Below are 19,687 nucleotides of genomic sequence, written 5' to 3' on the forward strand. Positions count from 1 at the left end.
GTTTTCCCATTTCCAAGTGCGTTTGTCTTATATATAATATAACAGCCCCCACAGGTACAGCAAAAAAGAATCCGGTCAAAATGACCGGCTCAAATTGAGCCGGTCATTTTGAAAGTAGCTCTCGAGTCAAAAAAGTGTGGGCACCCCTGCTGTAGATGGATGGATGGATGGATCTTTGCCTGTACCTTGTTTGCCTGTTTGCATGCGTATATGTCTTATCAGTGTGTAACCTCCATGCTACGTGTCATCTCCGCAGGATACCCCGGTGACGAGGGGAGTCCTGGTGAGCTCGGTCAGCCAGGCGTGCAGGGGCTTCCGGGCCGAAGTGGTATCCCTGGGCGCCCTGGTAGCCGGGGCCCTAATGTGAGTATACGCCGGTCCTTGAGACACCCTTTTGGTGTTTTAGAGCATTAGGTTATACTAAAATAGCAGATCTACAAGCTCACAGCGGGGCACTCTGTGCCCCGCTGTGAGCTCGTAGATCTGCTATTTTTAGTTTTTAGGATTGATTTAAAAATTATTTTACTAGTTTATAAAGCTCTCAATGGTCTCGCACCTTCCTACCTACATGACTGCCTGCCTAAATATGTCCCGAACCGCTCCCTGAGATCTTCCACCGCTGGAAGGCAAATAAAATATACGGTGAAGAAGCTTTCTGCTTCTACAGGCCGACGACGTGGAACAAACTCCCACTGTACCTTCGACAGGCAGCCTCTGTAGACACTTTTAAAGCACAGCTCAAGACCCACTTCTACACTCTTGCTTTTAATTGATCTTTTACATTTCCTGTTATTCACGTCCTCACTGTTATTGCATTACTGCTATTATTTTTAATGTTTCATGCCTTGCTTTTCTCTTCTTTCTTTCTCCATTTCTCTGTAAAGCACTTTGAGCTGAATTTCATGTCATGAAAGGTGCTATACAAATAAAGTTGTATTATTATTATTATTGTCACCAGGGGGAAGGCCCGCTGGGACTTGGTGGCGAGCCTGGTCGCCCCGGTTACCCCGGCCCGCCGGGCGTGGCCGGGCAGATCGGAAACCCCGGCAGAGCCCTCGGAGTCGCTAAAGGCTCCCCGGGCTTACAAGGCGACGATGGCGTACCAGGCTACGATGGCTTGGCGGGAACACCCGGAAGCCCAGGTGAGAGGAACCTGACCACCTCGTTCCCTGTCTCTCTTTCGTCATACATTCTCTGTCCTTCCTATTTATTTAGTCTTCTATGTTGACTCTCATTTTTGACCTCCTCTCTTCTGCAATCTTTCATTGCATTCCATGGCTGACCATGTTAACACAGCAGCCATTTTACTCTTACGTCATACTGTACATCTTTGTATGCCGAATTTGATGCCGAGCATCATGCTTCTACTATTAGCGGTAACTCATGTCTCAAATGTCTCTCTCTCTCTCTCTCTCTAGGAGAAGAAGGCTGTAATCCTAGCCAAAGAGGAGATGGAGGACAGTGGGATGTAACAGGTAACTGGAACATTTTTGTCCTTGCTGTCTTGTCCTCCCTCATCATTTTATGCATCATTATAATGCTATCCTTTGTTTGGGAACGCCTGCTCTAACCCACTGTTTCCCCAAACAGTGGGCCGGGACCCATAAGTTTGGGTCACGGACCAATTTTTATGGGTCTCAAATAAAATATCCCCTTTTTGTGTCTTCCATTTAAAATATAAAACAATTTGTGTGGAAAAAAAAAGAACAATACAACGTTTCGTCAATTAATTGAATTCCAACATAGTTCAAAAGTTTTCATGAATCAAATTAAAACTAAACCGTAAATCAAATAATTTCCATGAGTATATAAAAAGGTGTTTAAGAACTAGTGACAATAGCTGATTTACAAGCTCACAATGTGGTGCGAATGTTGTGAGCATGTAGATCTGCTATTTATATTAGTTTGGTTCCCAGCCTGGCTAAATGTTGAATTTCTCTTGTTTTGGGTCACGGGCTAAAACGTTTGGGCACCACTGCTCTTATACAGTATGCCAAATGGCTAAAAACAGCAGTGGGAATAGGTAAATGCCAAATGGCATTCATTCGTAAGAAAAGAAAAGAAAAGAGGAAACTATGCCACATTGACAATATCTTCTTTCACCAGCAGATGGCAACCGAGAGCATGAAACATCACAATAAATGGGAGTCTATATGAGACTCCACAAAATCAGTGTATAAATATAAGTTATACATTTGCTTCAGCCTGTCTGTGTGTCTGGAACTAATCGCTCAATCAATCAGTAGCACCTCGACTGGTCCTTTTTTCCTGCATTAATGCGTGAACCTCAGGTCAAGCAATACCCATTGGATGTGTTATCAGAGTACGTACTTGCAATACCCACCATAGTTCTTCAAGGTCAGTCTAGTGATGCCATATTGACAACATCAGAGATCTGACTGCATACATGGGCATTAAATGGAAGTTCAGTATAGAATGGAAGTCAGTGACAGACAGTGGCATCATGTCTTGTCCACTTACCGACCATAAGCCATGGCGATGTTTGACCTAAGGATTGCAATTTTTGTGTTTATGTTTAAATCAGGTGACTGCAATGATGTGCCGGGACCTCCAGGGTCACCTGGACCTCCGGGACCCACTGGATTGGAGGGTTTCTCAGGTAACAAGACAAGGAAAAATAAGTGGCAAATGCTGCTTTGAAATGTAATGCAATTTAATTTTATACCTGATGCGATGCGGCATCAGGTATGATGTAGTTATCCTTTTGGTGTGAGCATTATGTTATGCTTTAGCTATTGAAAAATAGCAGATCTACAAGATCATAGCACGCCACCGAGTGGCGCGCTACGAGCTTGTAGGTCTGCTATTTTTGAAAAATCGAAGAACGACTGACATAGAAACATAGCTTTTTCATAAAACTGTCAGGATGTATACAGACATTTTTAGAATCTGATCTCAGGTCAGAATGGGTTAAGTGTCATGGTGGAGCGGTTGTTTCCGAGTGCTCCATTGCTCAGGCGCCCAGCCAGTACTGATGATATTTTTGCCATACCTCAGGTGTCCCAGGTCAAAAAGGATACCAAGGCATAGGCGGGTCAAACGGAGAAAAGGGCGAACAAGGAGACACAGGCATGGGAGGCACTCCTGGAAGTCGAGGTAAGAAGTGAACGAGAGACGTGATATACTGTAGGACTAACAAACCTGATCTTCAATACTGGAAGTTTGGCGTATCAAACTGTCAAACTGGAAATAATTCTTTGTCACCTGTGTCGTTTTCATCGACTAAAACTATGACGAAAAATGTTTGTCGAAAAACTAAGCCATGATGACTAAAACTAAGACTAAATAAACTGACAATTTAGTCAACAAATAAAAACTAGACTAAAATGTTAGGCAGGGACTATACTAGAGGACAAGAGATCCAGTATAAGTCATTTTACACTTTGTTTGCATGCTGAAAATAACCGATCTACAAGCTCACAACAGTCTAAATCACCTGTAGATTTTGTCGACGGAAATCTCATGATAGTTTAGTCGACTAAAACTAGACTGCCACTAAAACATTCCGGGGGACTAAAATGTGACTGAAACTAAAATGAAAGCCATTCAAGAGACTATGACTAAAACAAAAAAAATATATAAATTTGCTGCTAAAAAAACAACACTGTCTGTCACAATCTGATTAACCCCTCTCTATAGGTTTCGTCGGCCCCCGTGGAGACCTGGGTCATCCTGGCGGAAAAGGTGTCGTTGGCAATCCCGGTCTCCCAGGTGTACACGGCCGGGGCGGGGCGGAGGGCGAGAAGGGCCAGCACGGAGAGATCTTCGGAGCTTCGACCGGATCTGCCGGTGACCCGGGTCCACCCGGCCTACGGGGGAACAAAGGCGACCTCGGAGATCAAGGAGAGCCGGGCCATTCGGGTCAGTATAACACACTTCACTTATTGTTGGTGTGACTACACAACAAAAAGCACCGTATTGAGGATGGAATTAAGACCTATATAGATTCTTTGAAGGACCTTGTCTCATCTCGTTCTTCTCCCCATAGGGATGATGGGCATGCCTGGAATGATTGGTGTCAAGGGTGAGGTCGGCCCTCCGGGCTCGCAAGGAGAGGAAGGGAGAACTGGGCCAGCTGGGAAACATGGCTACCCTGGCGCTCGCGGGAGGGAAGGCTCCCCTGGACCACCTGGGGCCACTGGACAACCAGGTGAGACTCGAGTCATGTATGCACGATTATTGCACATTATGTATAACCACCTAGATTTGAACCCTGGCTCTCCTGTGTGGTAAATCCAGACATCAGACAACCTCTCAATGAAACGGTAATCACCATTGGCCATGTGAGTGTTAACGCCCGGATTCAAACTCGGGTCTCCCGCGTGAAAGTCCAACATCTTAACCACTATAGACCAAAGGGATATCTATCCCTATATGGACCGGGGGAGATATTAGACTTTTGTCAGAGGTAGGCTTCTGGGCTTCTGACACGGACACATTCAATTTCCCCAGCACTACAGAGTTAAGAAGACGTGGCAACTGGAGAAAGGGACTATTACTACTAACACACCTGTGTCTTGTGATGTTACTCTTTGAACCTGTCGTCCAGGCCTCGTAGGTGAGACTGGAACCGAGGGAGACTCTGGCCCACCTGGTCCTATCGGATTGAAAGGGACACCAGGGACGTTTGGGGGCGATGGGCCTCTAGGAGAGCAAGGTTCTCCAGGTGACTCAGGGTTTCCAGGCCAGGAAGGACACCCAGGCCTCACAGGACTCAAGGGTTGGTACTATGCATACTCAATTCCGTAATGGCAAAGTTCTATCAACACAGAATCATACTGTATATATATCTCTCTTGGGTCATTTGATTACTGAACTATTTAAAAGTGAGTTCCCATCAACGTATTATGCTCCCCGAACTCTCATGATTATTTATTTTCTATCTCAGGGATCAAAGGTTCTCGTGGCATGTCAGGTTTTGAGGGCAGCTCGGGCAATGAAGGAATACAAGGTACTCCTGGCCTTCAAGGTGAACACGGAGGTCCTGGACTAGGTGGTGTGAAAGGAGGCATGGGGAGAGGAGGAACAAAAGGTTAGATCACAAACACCTTCGTGAGAATATTTGTTTGTTTCTACAATTTACAATTTCTCAGTTGTTTAGTTTTGAGGCTATAGCACATAATTGTGACTCTGCCCCTCGTTTGATCCGGTGTCGTCTTCCAGGTGATCGTGGTTTGAGGGGGAAAGCAGGTGAAAAGCCCCGAGTCCCGAGTACCTTCCCTGATGTGATGAAAGGTGCCAAGGGAGAACACGGAATCTATGGGGAGCATGGTTTCACTGGGCGCAGAGGTACGAGACCACTTTCACGTCAAGGAAGGACCCCCCAAATCATGCATTTGGCCGTAGAGTCCCATCCGAAAATATTCTGTGTCTTGTAACCCCATACAAGATTTGTGTTGCTAAAAATCTATTTTATTTGAAGATATCCTATTGTATATGGTTAAAGTGCGTTAAACCAATTTACATGTTACACTAACTAATTTAGCTGGGGACCCCCTGGAACCTCAAGAACCCTTGAGAACAACTTTTCACACTACACATTTTCTCACGTGTGTCGCACCCTGCTACACACCTTACCGTCTCTGTAGGAAATAAGGGTAGCCCTGGTGTTCCGGGACAGCCGGGTGAACATGGTCACCCCGGTGACCCCAGCCATGACAAGGGGGAGCCAGGGAGCGCAGGAGCTGAAGGACTTCCGGGGCCAAAAGGAATGCCTGGACCAACCGGAAACCGTGGGATTAGTGGCTTCATGGGAATGAACGGCTACAAGGTGAGCAAATTGCCGTAATGTAAAGAACTGCACTTGCAAATTTGTGTAATTAGGTCAAATTATTTCTTTCTCTGCCGCTAGCTGTTAGCATAAAATGTAGTTATAGCCTCTGCCGCCATTAGCGTTCACTTTAAGAGAGGGAGTTTCCACCCCTTACCTTAATGCATCCTCTAACACCTCTCCAATTCACAGAGATGAGCAATGCTTAACTCACGCCATTGTTTCAGCGTGGAGAGAAGATAATCTGTATAATTGCTCACTATTGTTCATTCATACATTTCAGGGGGTAAAGGGTAGCACTGGTGCCTACGGCCGTTCAGGAGAGTATGGACGGAAAGGAGTCAAAGGTACAATGTTGGTTTATGCAATAGATCTTAAGATACTGGCCAATAGTAAGATATACAGATGCGGTAATGACAAATAAAACTTGACTGCTCTTGCTAACTGTGAACGTTATGTTTACAGGTGATAAGGGCCAACGGATTGACCTCCCTGGATCTACAGGCCTGAGGGGGGAACTTGGTTTCGATGGGGTGGGAGGTAAGTAATAGTAAAATATAATGTCGTTGCTGTCGGGAGGAAACCTCATAACTTCATTTTTTATGTTTTTGATATTTTTTGTCATAAATCAGTGCTATTGAACACCCTTTATGTCTGTGTGTTGTTTTTCGAAAATATTGAACCAATGGGAAGTAGTAAAAAGTGCTTTGGACAAAACCTCTTAACCCCATTGGACCCTCAAAATGTCTGCTAAAGCAACTAACTCCACCACCTCTCCCCCTCTCATGGAAGTAATTGACAATACATAACGTTACAACACCAACTTTGATGAGGCTGTATTACTTTCCTGAAAAATGTATATTTTTAATTTCCTGAAAAATGAACATTTCGGACTTATGCGGTTTCCTCCCGACAGCAGAGATATAGTATACTTACTTACTGTTACTATATATATATGTTCCAATAATATCATCAGTACAGATTGACATTAACATTAAACTGCCACGCTCTTTCCAGGTGATAAAGGATTACATGGCCTTTTCGGGGACAGGGGCAGCTCGGGATTCCATGGTATTGGGGGTATGAAGGGCGCCCCTGGTGATCCTGGCATCGGAGGATTCCCAGGTATGACATCCTTTCAATATCCATCCTCCTCACATTCCATCACCACAGACATCGCACACTGTATCGATCCTCGTAGAGTTGTTCTTGACCAATATAGTATTTGTATTGTATTCCTCCTTCGCAGTGTTGTTTTTGGCAGCACATTTCTGTTTTAGTTTTAGTCATAGTCTCTTGAATAGTTTTCATTTAGTTTTAGTCACATTTTAGCCACCGGGAATGTTTTAGTGTTAGTCTAGTTTTAGTCGACTAAATGTCATAATATTTTAGTCGACTAAATCTACAGTTGATTTAAAACGTATTTTGTCGGGCCTTGATGCCGTCGTATTGACTGTTTTTACACTTGCTGAAAATAGCCGATCTACAAGCTCTTGTAGATCTGCTATTTTCAGCATGCAACCATGTTCAAAATGACTTATACTGGATCTCTTGTCCACTAGTCCCTTCCTAATATTTTAGTCTAGTTTTTATTTGTTGACGAAATTGCCAGTATATTTAGTCTTAGTTTTAGTCACCATAGCTTAGTTTTCATTCAGTTTCCGTTTAGTTTTCGTCAGTGAAAAAAAGGTAGTCGACGAACATTTTTCGTCTTAATTTTTAGTCGGCGAAATCAACACTGCTCCTTCGTTTCCTCCAGGTTCGGACGGGCAACAGGGAACTCCTGGTACCCAAGGATTCAGGGGCACTCATGGGAGTACCGGACATACAGGGACTCCTGGCTCACTGGGTCTTCCAGGGGATAAAGGTAAAACTCTTTCTGTGTGTCGATGAGACAAGAGAAAGCTTTCTTTTATAAAGAAACAATGGTCACCCCTTTGGAGAGCATCGCTGCATTGGAGAGGGATTTGGTAGGGTGTATTCGTATTCCTATAGAAATGGTCCCTTTCACAGAGACCACTGGTGGTGGGCAGAAACGTTGTAAACAATCATATATATTATTTACTATTACAAGTGGAGTTTATGTTTTTTCATAAATTAATGCCCTATTAAATAAGTGTCGCAGCACGGTCTAACGCATTGTAATCCGACGTGTAATCCTATAATGTAAAAATATAGTAATATATAGTATATAACAAGTGCTTGTGACTTAATAATAACTACACTGGATTTTGTCCATATCCAGAAAAGTAATGGTTTCCACCAGAAAGTGACGATGTGTAACTGCTACACATCTTCAAAAGAGCTACTTTTGTAGTTTTACTTGAGGTTTAAACATAATAAGTAATCTTTCTTCCACTTGAGAAATATTTAAGTCAAGTAACTCTGCTTGAGGAGAATTCAATATTCATATTCATATGTCATTTCTTTTCTTGGCGTGCAGGTTTTCCTGGCCTCAAAGGTCTCTATGGATTAGATGGACTGAAGGGTACAAAGGGTGTCACCGGAATCCCAGGTATTCCACAGAATCTCCAGTATATACACAACAATACTGTATTCTGACTAGAGCACGTGTTCACTGGTGTTCTTTACACTCATAAACAGTCATCTTGTTGATCAATCAGTATTGCTTACAACAACAAAAACATCATTTGAGAGTGTTGCATGATTCATAGTAAATACCAGTTGTGGAAATTAACAATGTACATTTACTCAAGCACTGTACTTTGGTACTGTACAATTGTGAGATACTTTTACTTTAAGTCACTACTTTATTCTTCTACTTCACTACATCTCAGAGGCAAATATTGTACCTTTTGCTATACACTACAATTACTTGAAAACCTTATAGTTAGTAATAATGAGCACTTTTTACTTTTAGTATATACTTTAAGTATATTTTGATAATAATTTTGTGCTTTTAGTCAACTAAAAAAAACCAATTATTGATCCTCAGTGTGAAATTGTGCCATCTTATAATGAGCATTAGAGTATTATACATTATAAGATGGGATATGGTGAGCTATGGACAGTTCAAAAACCTGCCATCATCACCAATGACATAATCAATGAGGCAATGACGATTGCAAGCTAGTTCCAAAGTTTTAGTGAAGAACAATTATATGAAGATAAGTTCTTCTTCGACCACTGGTAAGATCCCAGGATATTCTGACATTCTGAGTCCATTGTCATCTGTTTAGGTGTGGACACCTTTGGACCGACCGGAGACTCTGGGGCTAAAGGGGAGAAGGGACTGGGTGGCGATCCCAATTATGAACCTGGCACACCGGGAACGTCAGGTTTCAAAGGCTCGCAGGGACCCGCAGGTCAGTAACATGCATACTCTGTTGAACTGAACATATTGATACAACAACAGCGGCCATTTTCATATTCAGGTCTAGGAACACCTAAATATGGAATGGGAAAAATCATGGCTGCAAAATGGCTGCCATGTGAATGATCAATAGGACCCCCCAGGTGGAAGAAGCCAAGCCCCCAGAAGGGCTTGGCCAATGTTGAAGCGCTCGGCCCCTACTGGTCAGAGCTGGGACTGCATTTAGCACGAGGAAACGTGCTGGGGTTTATTAGCACTTTCGCACGTCGAAGTAGAGCAGAAGTAGAGCGTTCTTCCCGGTGCTTCAAAACGCCACTGAGCAACTTCCATCGAAATGAATAGCAGGTGGCTGTCCGCCCTCTATCCTGATACAATAGTAAGGCGTCTAAGGACTGATTGAGCTATTTTTCTATCAAATCAACATAGTGTTTTAGAAGTGTTCCATTTCCCATGTGTTCAGGTGACATGGGGCACCCAGGACAGCCAGGGTTACCAGGCCCCAGAGGACCAACAGCCACACCAGGTAGAGATGGACTGACCGGAGAACAGGGCATTCCAGGACCTAAAGGATACCACGGTGGGCATATATTACAATATAACATAACATAATGCTTCATGTCTCATTTCCTGTCGACCACATATAACCTGCTTGTCAAGTTTAAAAGCCTTCGAAGGAGAAACCGTGCAGCACTCACGGATGCGGTTGAATAAAGCGCATGATGGGTGCCTGTTACTGCTGCCCATTTTCTTATTATCAATACTGGAGTGCTTCTGGTGTCTCCTTTCACTGGTGTACTCATCAGGGCCATGATAATTACAAAGATCATATCTGACTGGAGCCCTCATCCCGTGCCTTCCTTGTCTGTCTGTCTCAATAAGCGGAATGGATTAACTTCCTCCCTCTCCCTCTTCTTTGCATTATTTTAAGTACCGGTTACCATTGTTTTTATATTGTTGTTTTTTAGTATGTTATCTTTTGGGCCTTTATTTGATAGGTAGGCTACAGGGGCGAGAGACAGGAAACATATAGAGAAAGCGAGTAGGGGAGCAGTACAATGAGAAATGTCTGTGGCAAAACTTGTCCATGTGTGTGGCAAAAAGAACATTTTTCCATTTTGTAAGCACGGACTGTACTACTGATAAGACCCAATTATTGAAATCCAGAACATGTAATATAGACTTTGACCATGCTGCACAGTTTTTCTGCCATCAAGCCAACGGTCCCGGAGAATCGCTGTCCACAGACAGAATGACTGACGGACGGACGGACGGACGGACGGACGGACAGGGTGCAAACCACAGTCTCGGTCATGCCTTTCGGCTTTTGCGGGGACAATTAATACAGAAATACTATCATGTGTTTCTGGTTATATTATTGACGGCTCACAATCTGCTATTGTTGAAAAAAATGTAGAAACCATTCTTTTTCATAGTGTGCCTATAATGACATGACCGAAATAGGGATGAAGTAGTTAAGTCTGTCTGTCTGTCTGTTTCATAACCAATGAAACGTATTAACAAGAGCGTGTGACTATAAATAATAACTATATTGGATACATTGGAACATTTCCTGAAAGGTAACGGTTTCGGAACTTACAGACTGTGACAATACACAGTAAATAATACACTTTATTTTGTTGTGTAATTGAAACTTACTTATGATTTATTCATCAGGGTTCCCTGGACCAAGAGGACAACCTGGCGACGAAGCTCTGCGTGCTGATAAAGGTTCTCCTGGGCAGTATGGCTTCCCTGGATTCCCAGGCAGAAAAGGAATCAAAGGAGACCAAGGTCAATTTGGATACAGGGGACCCAGTGGCGTGTCTGGGAAGAAAGGTATAAACATCATGTGATTCTAAAGATTTTTTTTAATTTCAAGGACCTCCAGTTTGTTATGCACTTGGCTATACGGACTCCCATTGATAGGATGTTTTACATCTCTGTGACCACAATGTACACTTGTACAAATGTGTAACTCTGAGAGTGTAGTAATGGGACCAAAATTGGCAAATCACATCATAGCACCACCACTAGCTATAGCCTGTCTCCAGCCCTGAATCGCTACCATTAAAATAAAATATGTCCTGGCGTGAAACGAAATGAAAATTCAGACTGATTGTCAGGCTAACCATAAGCCTTTTCATGTCACGCACCCCCCTAGGCCTCTGATCGCTAAATTCTTGCTACATGATGCTTTCACAAACCAGCCTGTGTGGACAGATAGTTACAGTATTGCAGAGGGGTTTGCAAATCTCTAGGGCTTGAAGCATTTGTTTTTTTTGTTTTTCTCCTTATAGGTGTAAAAGGGGGACAAGGAATGATGGGTGTTCCTGGTAGGCCTGGTGTTCAAGGGGACTTGGGACCAGTTGGTCCAAAAGGAGACACTGGGCCCACAGGTAAATGTCCTTTATGTGATCTTATGCCAACAATGTGATCTCGGATCACTCACTGCAGGTTCTCTGCTGCATTTTATTTTTTCATAAGACTTTAAGAATTTAAGACTTTCCCACTCATCATCACATGATGACGACGAGTTACTTGATTCATCCCTGCAGGTTTTCCCGGAGCCACAGGAGCCCCAGGTCTCCGCCCAACACCCCCAAGACTCCCTGGTGAGAGGGGCCCGAATGGACCGCATGGTATCAGAGGACCTGAAGGGGTCCGAGGGGAAAATGGACCGCTGGGATTCCACGGAGATCCAGGTTAGTTGTCTGGACATTATACTTCAATGTTGAACTCAACTGTCTGAGCTGTTCCCACGAATCCACATATAACAATACGCCATGACATTACAGGTTTTAACGGACCCAAGGGGCTCAAGGGCATGCCAGGAATCGGAGGTAGACCAGGTACCCCTGGATTCCGAGGAGAACCAGGACAAGGGGGGCACCCCGGACTGGAAGGCCTGGAAGGTGTGTTTGGTGCTCTGGGAGCTAGTAGGATTAGGGGAAACTAGGCTGGATTAAAAGACTTAGAGGCTCAGGCGGGGGGAGCCAGTGACCACCGGGTTTGGATCGTTGTTTTAGCGAGTTATTGTAAAGCACTATAAAGGAATGGGAAATGAGCGTTATCTACATGGAGCAGGCGCCTAGAAATAATCAGTCTAGACTTGTGGACTAGGGCTGTCCCGATCCGATCGTGTGATCGGAAATCAAGACCGATCATGTATCAATATTTTATCCATATCATGATATTAGACTGGATATTGTACTGATGTGATATGGCAAGTGTTCTATAAAAATCAAATGATCGGGAGCAGAAAACATGATTGGGACATCCTCATATCATCAGGTTTTTAGGGGAGTTATGAAAGAAAAAATATTACGTTTGTCCAAATAAATCATATTATGATGTTCCATTTAACTGATTTAGGATATATTTAGGCTTTCCAATGCAAATCCTGAGCTTAACACGTCCGTTTTGTTTTTCCGAATCCGTGCTCGAAGGTCGCCGTGGCCTTCCCGGTGTACCTGGGAGAACTGGCATGGCCGGACGCAGCGTCAGCGTGGGCTACCTGCTGGTGAAGCACAGCCAATCAGAACAGATTCCCATGTGCCCCGTGGGCATGTCTAAACTGTGGGACGGGTACAGTCTGCTGTACTTTGAGGGGCAGGAGAAGGCCCACAACCAGGATCTAGGTATGTCTTTGTGTGAAAGATTCTCAAGGTTTATATATATGCCTCGCACAAAAAGGTACTTTTTTACACAACACGTGTACTGCTGAGTGTACCGGTACTTAGAATTACAGTATTATGCTGACTTGGTGTTTTTCAGGATTGGCTGGTTCCTGCCTGCCAAAGTTCAACACTATGCCCTTCCTCTACTGCAACCCTGGAGACGTATGCTATTATGCCAGCCGGAATGATAAGTCTTATTGGTTGTCGACAACGGCACCTCTTCCCATGATGCCTGTGGAAGAGACGGCCATTGTGCCACACATCAGCCGCTGCTCAGTGTGCGAAGCCCCGTCGGTTGCTATAGCAGTCCACAGCCAGGACATCACCATCCCTCAGTGTCCTGTGGGCTGGCGGAGCCTGTGGATTGGTTATTCATTCCTTATGGTAAGTCCCCTCATCCTTTTTGACCGTGGAATTCATTCAATGAATGACCCAAAGTGAAACTCACTGGCATGAGGCTTATACGATAACCATTGTTGAAACAGCAGTACTCAATCTGACTATCACTATTTTGGCCAGTCATTATAGGTGGCGGAATCTGAAGAAATCTACTAATTATTTGCAAAGAAATAGCCTATCAATTTTTTTCGGAAAGTATACATTTATGGCTTACGTGATATCTACTTGATTCCGTGTCTTTGTCCCTGGTCTCACAGCACACGGCAGCTGGAGATGAAGGAGGCGGCCAGTCTCTGTCGTCGCCCGGCTCTTGCCTGGAAGACTTCCGCACGGCACCGTTTATCGAGTGCAACGGCGCCAAAGGCACATGCCACTACTTTCTGAACAAGCAGAGCTTCTGGCTGACCTCCTTAGACCAGTCCTTCCAGACCGAGTTGACGTCAGAGACCCTCAAAGCAGGCCAGCTCCTCTCACGCATCAGCCGCTGTCAGGTCTGCATGAAGAACCTGTGAGCGAGACTTTCTTCAACAGCAAATTACAACAATTGTAATTGTAAATTGTATAAATTGTAATTGAAATTGTAACGCCGCCTTTTCAACAATGGCACCAGGAAGAAGCCGTAAACTAAACATGGATCGCATGACAGTTTTCTCTCTCCATAATGTAGAGTCTACAATCACCCTCTGTTGCTTCTGTCTACATTGTAGACAGAAGCAACAGAGGGTGATTGATATACTTATCTTAACGAATACTGTACAACTCACCCCGGTGCTTGCCCGTTTTGCCTCCCGGAAATTTTCACCAGTGAGGGGGATAACTTTGTAATATGCTGTTTGTATTCTTTTTGGAAAAATATAAAAAGATACTCCCGTGGAAAGGCTATATTATTTTACTTATATTGACCCTATACTATAAACAATTTAGTATTATGTAAGGTTTTGCCTTACAACTAACAACTTCTGTGAACAGACTTCACTGTAGTAGCTTTTCATAAATTATATTTGTACTTAGGCTGTCTGCTGTCATGAAAGTTTATACCGGTAGTTAGAGAAATTCAAAGTCCAGCCGTCTGCTGTCCAGCCTCTCCCACCCCTCACTGGGGAAAATTCTGGGAGGAAAACAGAAACGGGGTGAGTTGTCTTGTTACCATCTTAACCCCCCTATGTAAATATGATACCATGCCTCTGGCTATGAGGGAAAAGTCCCCCCCTTTTTAAGCAGAAGACAATCCCATCAGCATTCGAAAAATAGTGTATTTTTTAAATGGTGCTTATTTCTTTTTAACTTATTACCTCAGATATGATACAGTACATCATTGTATTGAAAGATCAAACATACACTACAGCTGAACCAAAGATGCCCGTGTGTGTGCACTGCTTCAGTTAGAACTTTTCTAAATGGTTTTTATTCTTGTTTGGGTACGGTATATTGCCCAACAATGCCACTAACACTGCTCCTCAAACGATTGTAAATTATGCCTGGCTTGATGTCTTAAACAATGGAGTAAACACTAAACAGTATTATCCTTTCCTTCAAATATTTGTACAAAGTCTAACCTTTTTATACAATGAAATAGACCCACTTGAAATCGATGTTAATTTTTGTGATGTATTCATCAGTTATTTCTAAATCATGTATATTGTTTACTTCTGTATTACATCGTATCGTTTGACCACACAAAATGCACTGATTATTTCTTTCTGTATTTATATCTGCTAAATGAACTTACGTCTTGTTTTGTCCAATATGTCACATCATGTTATTCTCCCCTTTGCTACTGGTAACCCAGTTGTACTATGTTTTCCCATATCAAAAATAGTTGATCTATGACACAATGTGTGTCAGTTGAATCTGCCAACAGTACAGAATGTAAACAGCCACCACAGCTCTGATCAAAGTTCAGAGCAATTGTTTTGATCACAGCAAACGTTTGCCTTCAGCATTCTCAGAAGTAGGTCAATTGTTCTACTCCATGTTCCTTTTGAGATTCAACTTTGAAGTTTGATGATTAAAGACGAGTGACGTCGGTCGGGCCAATTGCCTTGAGTGACATTGTTTTAAGCGTTATACTGTAATTAACAAATTAAACGTGATGTGCGTTCACTTGACTGCTGCTCTTTGTTGCTAATCTCACATGCTGCTAAACAACTGCGTCATGGGATTTCAAAATAAAAATCTTTATTATCGTAGCATCTTAAAAAAAAAAGAAAACATTAACACTGGAATTTACAATGAGTAGTTCAATACATTTACAGTGCAGATTATGTGCAAATGTAAAAGATCAATATCACAGCAAGTAATGAATCATAAAAGCAAGAAAAGTGATTTTTATGCATTAAGGAATCCTTAAAATAGGACTACTTTACACAATATAACACGCATCTCAGGTTAACAATTAGTGCTATAATAATACATTTACAACATTCACATGGCAGCCATTTTTATTATGTCATAAATTATTTGTAACCCCACCTCGGAGTACGACATAAGAGAAAATAGCCAATGTGCAAATATGGTCAATAACATTAGTAAAACTCTCATTTCAAAACTCTAATAGCAGTGATTGACTTATGTGTATCAATGTAAGTGTATCAGTAGTAGTGATTGATCATAGACACACACGACCCTGTGCTGCACATTATGTAAAATCAGCTTCTATCCATTTAATGGAAAGGTTTCAAAAATGTACACATTTGTATGCCAGCATTAAGTTATTTCCTGCATCTCCCAGAACTGCACTCCTTCAAATGTCATTGCAGATGATAAAACACTATATTGCTTTTGAGCATTGATTGTCTGACAGCTTCAACTGTGTGTGTGTGTGTGTGTGTATACACGTACATACAGTATAGCCAATACAACCGATCTCTTAACACAAGCTCACCAAGACTCACTATCTCAGTATGTCTTTGCGACCATAGCAACTTGTAGATGAAACTTTAAAATAACAGTCACCTTTCTGTTCATGGCCACTCTCTGGCAGGCCCTAGCAGCAGGAGGCTTTGGTCCGCTTGCCATTCACCCCGCTGCCCTCTTCCAGGTTAACGGTGGGAGATCCATGGTTCTCATTCCTCTTCCTGAGGATGGAAGGCAGCACCAGGTCAAACAGTTTCTCAAACAGAAGGTCCACATTATACCCAGTCTTGGCGCTCGTCTCGAAGCATATCTTCTCAGCGGGTAGGCTGGTCTTTTCGTCCAGGCCCTTATAACGCAGTATCCTTCCGTACAGTGCCACCGCGTCGTCGCGGCTCACCTGTTTCACCGCCGAGAGGAAGGTGGGGGAGGCGGGGGGCGTGGGGCAGGAAGAGGGAATCTCCGGCTCTGTCCTCTCCTCGCCCTTAGCTTGGTCATCCGTGGCCACAGCTGTGGCCATATTGGCCTTGGGGTCTGTGAGGTCTGCCTTATTGCCGACTATAGCGTAGATGCAGTCGTGATTGGCGGTGTCAGTCAGGGAGAGGAACCGCTCCTCCAGCTCGGCCAGGCTCTGCCAGTTGGTGACGTCGTAGGTGAGGATGATGGCCGCTGCACCTCGACAGTACATGGAGCCTAACCCATGGAACTGCTCGCGGCCTGGAGTAGAGAGGTAGCCATTAGTAATGCCTGATGACAACTGTCCAATGAAACTCAACAGGCACATGCAATCATAAGACGGGCAAAGGCACTCACAGCTGTAACACCATGGAATAACGACACAGCCACATCCTCATCTGTGTTACTATATTGAGTGTACAAATGTAACCAAATGGCGTGTGTGACAGTGTGGAAAACACACCACCTCACCAAATCACGATGAAGCTTTAGAACCATGGACAAAGGAAAATAAGTTTACATTGTTCTTCAGAAAAAAAGAAAGAACAAAATAAGTTTACATCAGAAAGACGAAAATGCTGTAAAGAAAAGAAAAGTAGAGACCATGAGCAGCTGGGAAACAAAGGGAACCTTTGTTGATGACATATGCAGCCAAGATTCCTGAGGGTACAGTGTGTGAATAAAAGAATGACCAGTCTGCGTGCCGTTTTGATAATGTAGAACTTTGGTAACATTCCTTTGAGCTATACAGATGAAATGTCATGCGTCACTCTTCTGTATGGGGGCAACCCTTTCAAGTCATAGTCTCTTGGTCTCTTTCAGGGAAATGGAACAAAGGGTTGTTTTTTTAGGGAAATGTTGGTGAAGGGTCCACGCCATACACTGGTGCTATTGTGAAACACAGCTGATCATGACGTGACATAGCCAGGTGATAATGCTCTGTGATAATGTTACGGAAACCAAAAGTCAACCACACAAATCTGGCCCCCCTTATTAATATATGCTTTAGTCATCCTTTGGAACAGAACTGTGCTATATTCATTGTCAACGGGTGAGTGTGGAGAAGACAAAAAGGTTAAAAGCATGACGTGAAGTCAGGTTCTGCCAGCGTTCCTATCACAGCCATGTAATGTGACTGATCATGTGACTGATGAGAGGAACAGAGTGGATAGCTGAAAGGCCCTGAGCTACTAAGACTATTCAACTTCCGCAGAAATCACATACTGAACCTCATTCAGAGCGCTTTATCGGTGAGTAAAAGGAGTACAACGCTCTACTGTTAAAATAAATGAAATTCTGCGGAAAATGTCACAAACATGATAGGACAGGCCTCATAATGGCCATCGTCACATAGTTTAATCCCTGTACTGATAGGTCCTTTAACGATTCAGTGCTGATGCAACATTTCTGTAACCCACAAGAAACATAGGAGCATTTGAGGCCATAGGGTTTATGGAACTCAGACTCACTGGAGCGGAGCCCCTTATCTTTGTAATACACTGTGTGAGTCCGACCACACTTTTAACCAAGATTAATATTTACTTGGGAAGGTCCACTGTAAAACATTTACACAATGTCAGGGGAAAAGGTGAACAGTGGTGAACTTTATATTCCTTTATTTGTACACATTGGCTCTAAACTTGTACTTTGCAACGGATGAAAAGATACATCGTTTTGCAATAGTGGGGAATCTGGGGATGATGCAGGCAAATGATTGGGCAACTCTGGTAAACAGATAGTATCTGACATTACTTCCACTTTGCCCTATATTATGTCACTGGTCAGTGGTCACACTACTCTGACCACTGTGTGTAAACCCTCACAGCACCTTACACCAGCATTTGGTGCTGGACACATTCCTTCGATTTGGTGTGGTGGGCATCTTTACTCAAACACCTCAAAACTAATAGCCGGATTGATTGCCTGGAATTTGCTTGTGTATGCTCCTTCAGAGAGGAAGAAACCTAAAGTGAACCCATGACTTTTCCCCCAGTGTCACCATCAGCAAAACTGGGTTCCTGCAGAGCTGAGATAACGGCACTTTCAGACAAACACTGAAGTTTCCTGCTTTACGGTTAAGGTTATGGTTAGGTTTGGCCTAGCCATGGTTCACATGATTATTCATGACAGTCATGTTTCAGGGCTATATGTTTGGCCTTTCAAAAGAGCACTGGCCTGGGGAGATTTGCAGGCCTTGGTAGGGGTCTACACTCTGTTGTTGTTGTTCAAATTGCATTTGTGATTTTATATATTTATTTACACAGTTACAATTTAAACGGTATACTTTGCTGTAGTGTAGGCTATAACCAATTTACTAGAAAACAACTTAACAAGTGTTTAGTGAAAATACCTGGTTCTTTTGAGAGAGCAATTTGCTCGAAGTTTGCTTGAAGTTTAGGCTATAGTCTCATGAGTCATGCCAAATCTTAAAATCCTGTTATCCTGTTATCTCCGAGTGTGGGAATGCCTGGAAGTGGAACCCAACTTCAAATGGACCCAAACTCTTGAGAGTATAATGGAACCTGCCCTTATCTGTAAAATGATGATTTTTTACTGTGTACAAACCTTTTTACAATCTATGGTACAAACCCTCAGGAGGACAAACCCTTACAGTTAAGTTAGATAATAAACCACGCCAGGGGGAAAAAACACAATGTGACACAATAAAACTAACAATATTTAGAAACAAGCGAGCATTACCAGCAGTGTCCCAAATCGAGATATTGTAAGGACCCCACTGTTTGAGGTAAAACGCCCCTCCGACGGTGCTGATGGTGTCTTTGAACTTCCTCTCCGTGTACCTGTGGAGCAGAGACGTCTTCCCGACGTTCATGTCTCCCAGAATCACCACCTTCACGTCGGGTTTCTTCATCTTCGACATCTCGGGCATGTTGGTGCCCTTTGGTGGTTCAATTCGGGGGGTGTTAAAAGATCAACAGTCCTTTTCTAGCCAGTCAACTTGACGTTGCGTTCATAAAACTCCATCAGAACAAAAAAACGAATTGTTTACGGTACCGTATCCGACATTTGTTCCGAGTTTAAAATATGGAGGTTACAACATAACAATGAAGCTAGAAGAAAGCTCTACTGCTATCCAGAGTGGCTCATCTTGTTGCAGTCAGACGTGAACTTCAAAAAAGTATTGAGGTGAAACGGGAAGTGAGTCAAAAAGTACAA

The 19,687-nt window shown here is 43.3% G+C and overlaps 2 protein-coding genes across 2 annotated transcripts in view; one reads left to right on the plus strand and one right to left on the minus strand.

The window, feature by feature from the left end:
* The window catches only part of col4a2 (collagen, type IV, alpha 2), an 87,699-nt gene extending 72,390 nt beyond the window's left edge, over positions 1 to 15,309 (plus strand). The window contains exons 24-48 of the mRNA XM_080786031.1: positions 257 to 363; positions 959 to 1,142; positions 1,419 to 1,475; positions 2,546 to 2,620; positions 3,019 to 3,117; positions 3,661 to 3,882; positions 4,010 to 4,171; positions 4,571 to 4,741; positions 4,910 to 5,053; positions 5,185 to 5,310; positions 5,610 to 5,791; positions 6,075 to 6,138; positions 6,257 to 6,331; positions 6,809 to 6,916; positions 7,551 to 7,658; positions 8,235 to 8,306; positions 8,992 to 9,117; positions 9,586 to 9,702; positions 10,800 to 10,961; positions 11,423 to 11,521; positions 11,681 to 11,827; positions 11,921 to 12,037; positions 12,572 to 12,763; positions 12,900 to 13,186; positions 13,459 to 15,309. Of these exons, the coding sequence (XP_080642157.1) occupies positions 257 to 363; positions 959 to 1,142; positions 1,419 to 1,475; positions 2,546 to 2,620; positions 3,019 to 3,117; positions 3,661 to 3,882; positions 4,010 to 4,171; positions 4,571 to 4,741; positions 4,910 to 5,053; positions 5,185 to 5,310; positions 5,610 to 5,791; positions 6,075 to 6,138; positions 6,257 to 6,331; positions 6,809 to 6,916; positions 7,551 to 7,658; positions 8,235 to 8,306; positions 8,992 to 9,117; positions 9,586 to 9,702; positions 10,800 to 10,961; positions 11,423 to 11,521; positions 11,681 to 11,827; positions 11,921 to 12,037; positions 12,572 to 12,763; positions 12,900 to 13,186; positions 13,459 to 13,713 (3,458 nt within the window). The 3' untranslated portion in view covers positions 13,714 to 15,309. The remainder of the gene's footprint in view (positions 1 to 256; positions 364 to 958; positions 1,143 to 1,418; positions 1,476 to 2,545; positions 2,621 to 3,018; positions 3,118 to 3,660; positions 3,883 to 4,009; positions 4,172 to 4,570; positions 4,742 to 4,909; positions 5,054 to 5,184; positions 5,311 to 5,609; positions 5,792 to 6,074; positions 6,139 to 6,256; positions 6,332 to 6,808; positions 6,917 to 7,550; positions 7,659 to 8,234; positions 8,307 to 8,991; positions 9,118 to 9,585; positions 9,703 to 10,799; positions 10,962 to 11,422; positions 11,522 to 11,680; positions 11,828 to 11,920; positions 12,038 to 12,571; positions 12,764 to 12,899; positions 13,187 to 13,458) is intronic.
* A 53-nt stretch (positions 15,310 to 15,362) lies between these two features.
* Positions 15,363 to 19,675, minus strand: rab20 (RAB20, member RAS oncogene family). The gene is made up of 2 exons (XM_080785574.1): positions 19,211 to 19,675; positions 15,363 to 16,771 (listed from the first exon to the last, which is right to left on the minus strand). The coding sequence occupies exons 1-2, from the start codon at positions 19,398 to 19,400 to the stop codon at positions 16,188 to 16,190; spliced, it is 774 nt and encodes a 257-aa protein (XP_080641700.1). The 5' UTR covers positions 19,401 to 19,675; the 3' UTR covers positions 15,363 to 16,187.
* Positions 19,676 to 19,687: the final 12 nt, after the last annotated feature.

This window comes from Protomyctophum bolini (assembly GCF_963924005.1).
Source record: "Protomyctophum bolini genome assembly, chromosome: 16".
NCBI lineage: Eukaryota > Metazoa > Chordata > Actinopteri > Myctophiformes > Myctophidae > Protomyctophum > Protomyctophum bolini.

Bases quoted from the DNA above. Each gene is read 5' to 3' on its own strand.
- rab20 (XM_080785574.1), bottom strand. From the start codon at position 19,400: ATGCCCGAGATGTCGAAGATGAAGAAACCCGACGTGAAGGTGGTGATT. The intron at 16,772-19,210 runs GTAATGCTCGCT...TCTCTACTCCAG, and splicing joins CTCGATTTGGGACACTGCTG to GCCGCGAGCAGTTCCATGGG.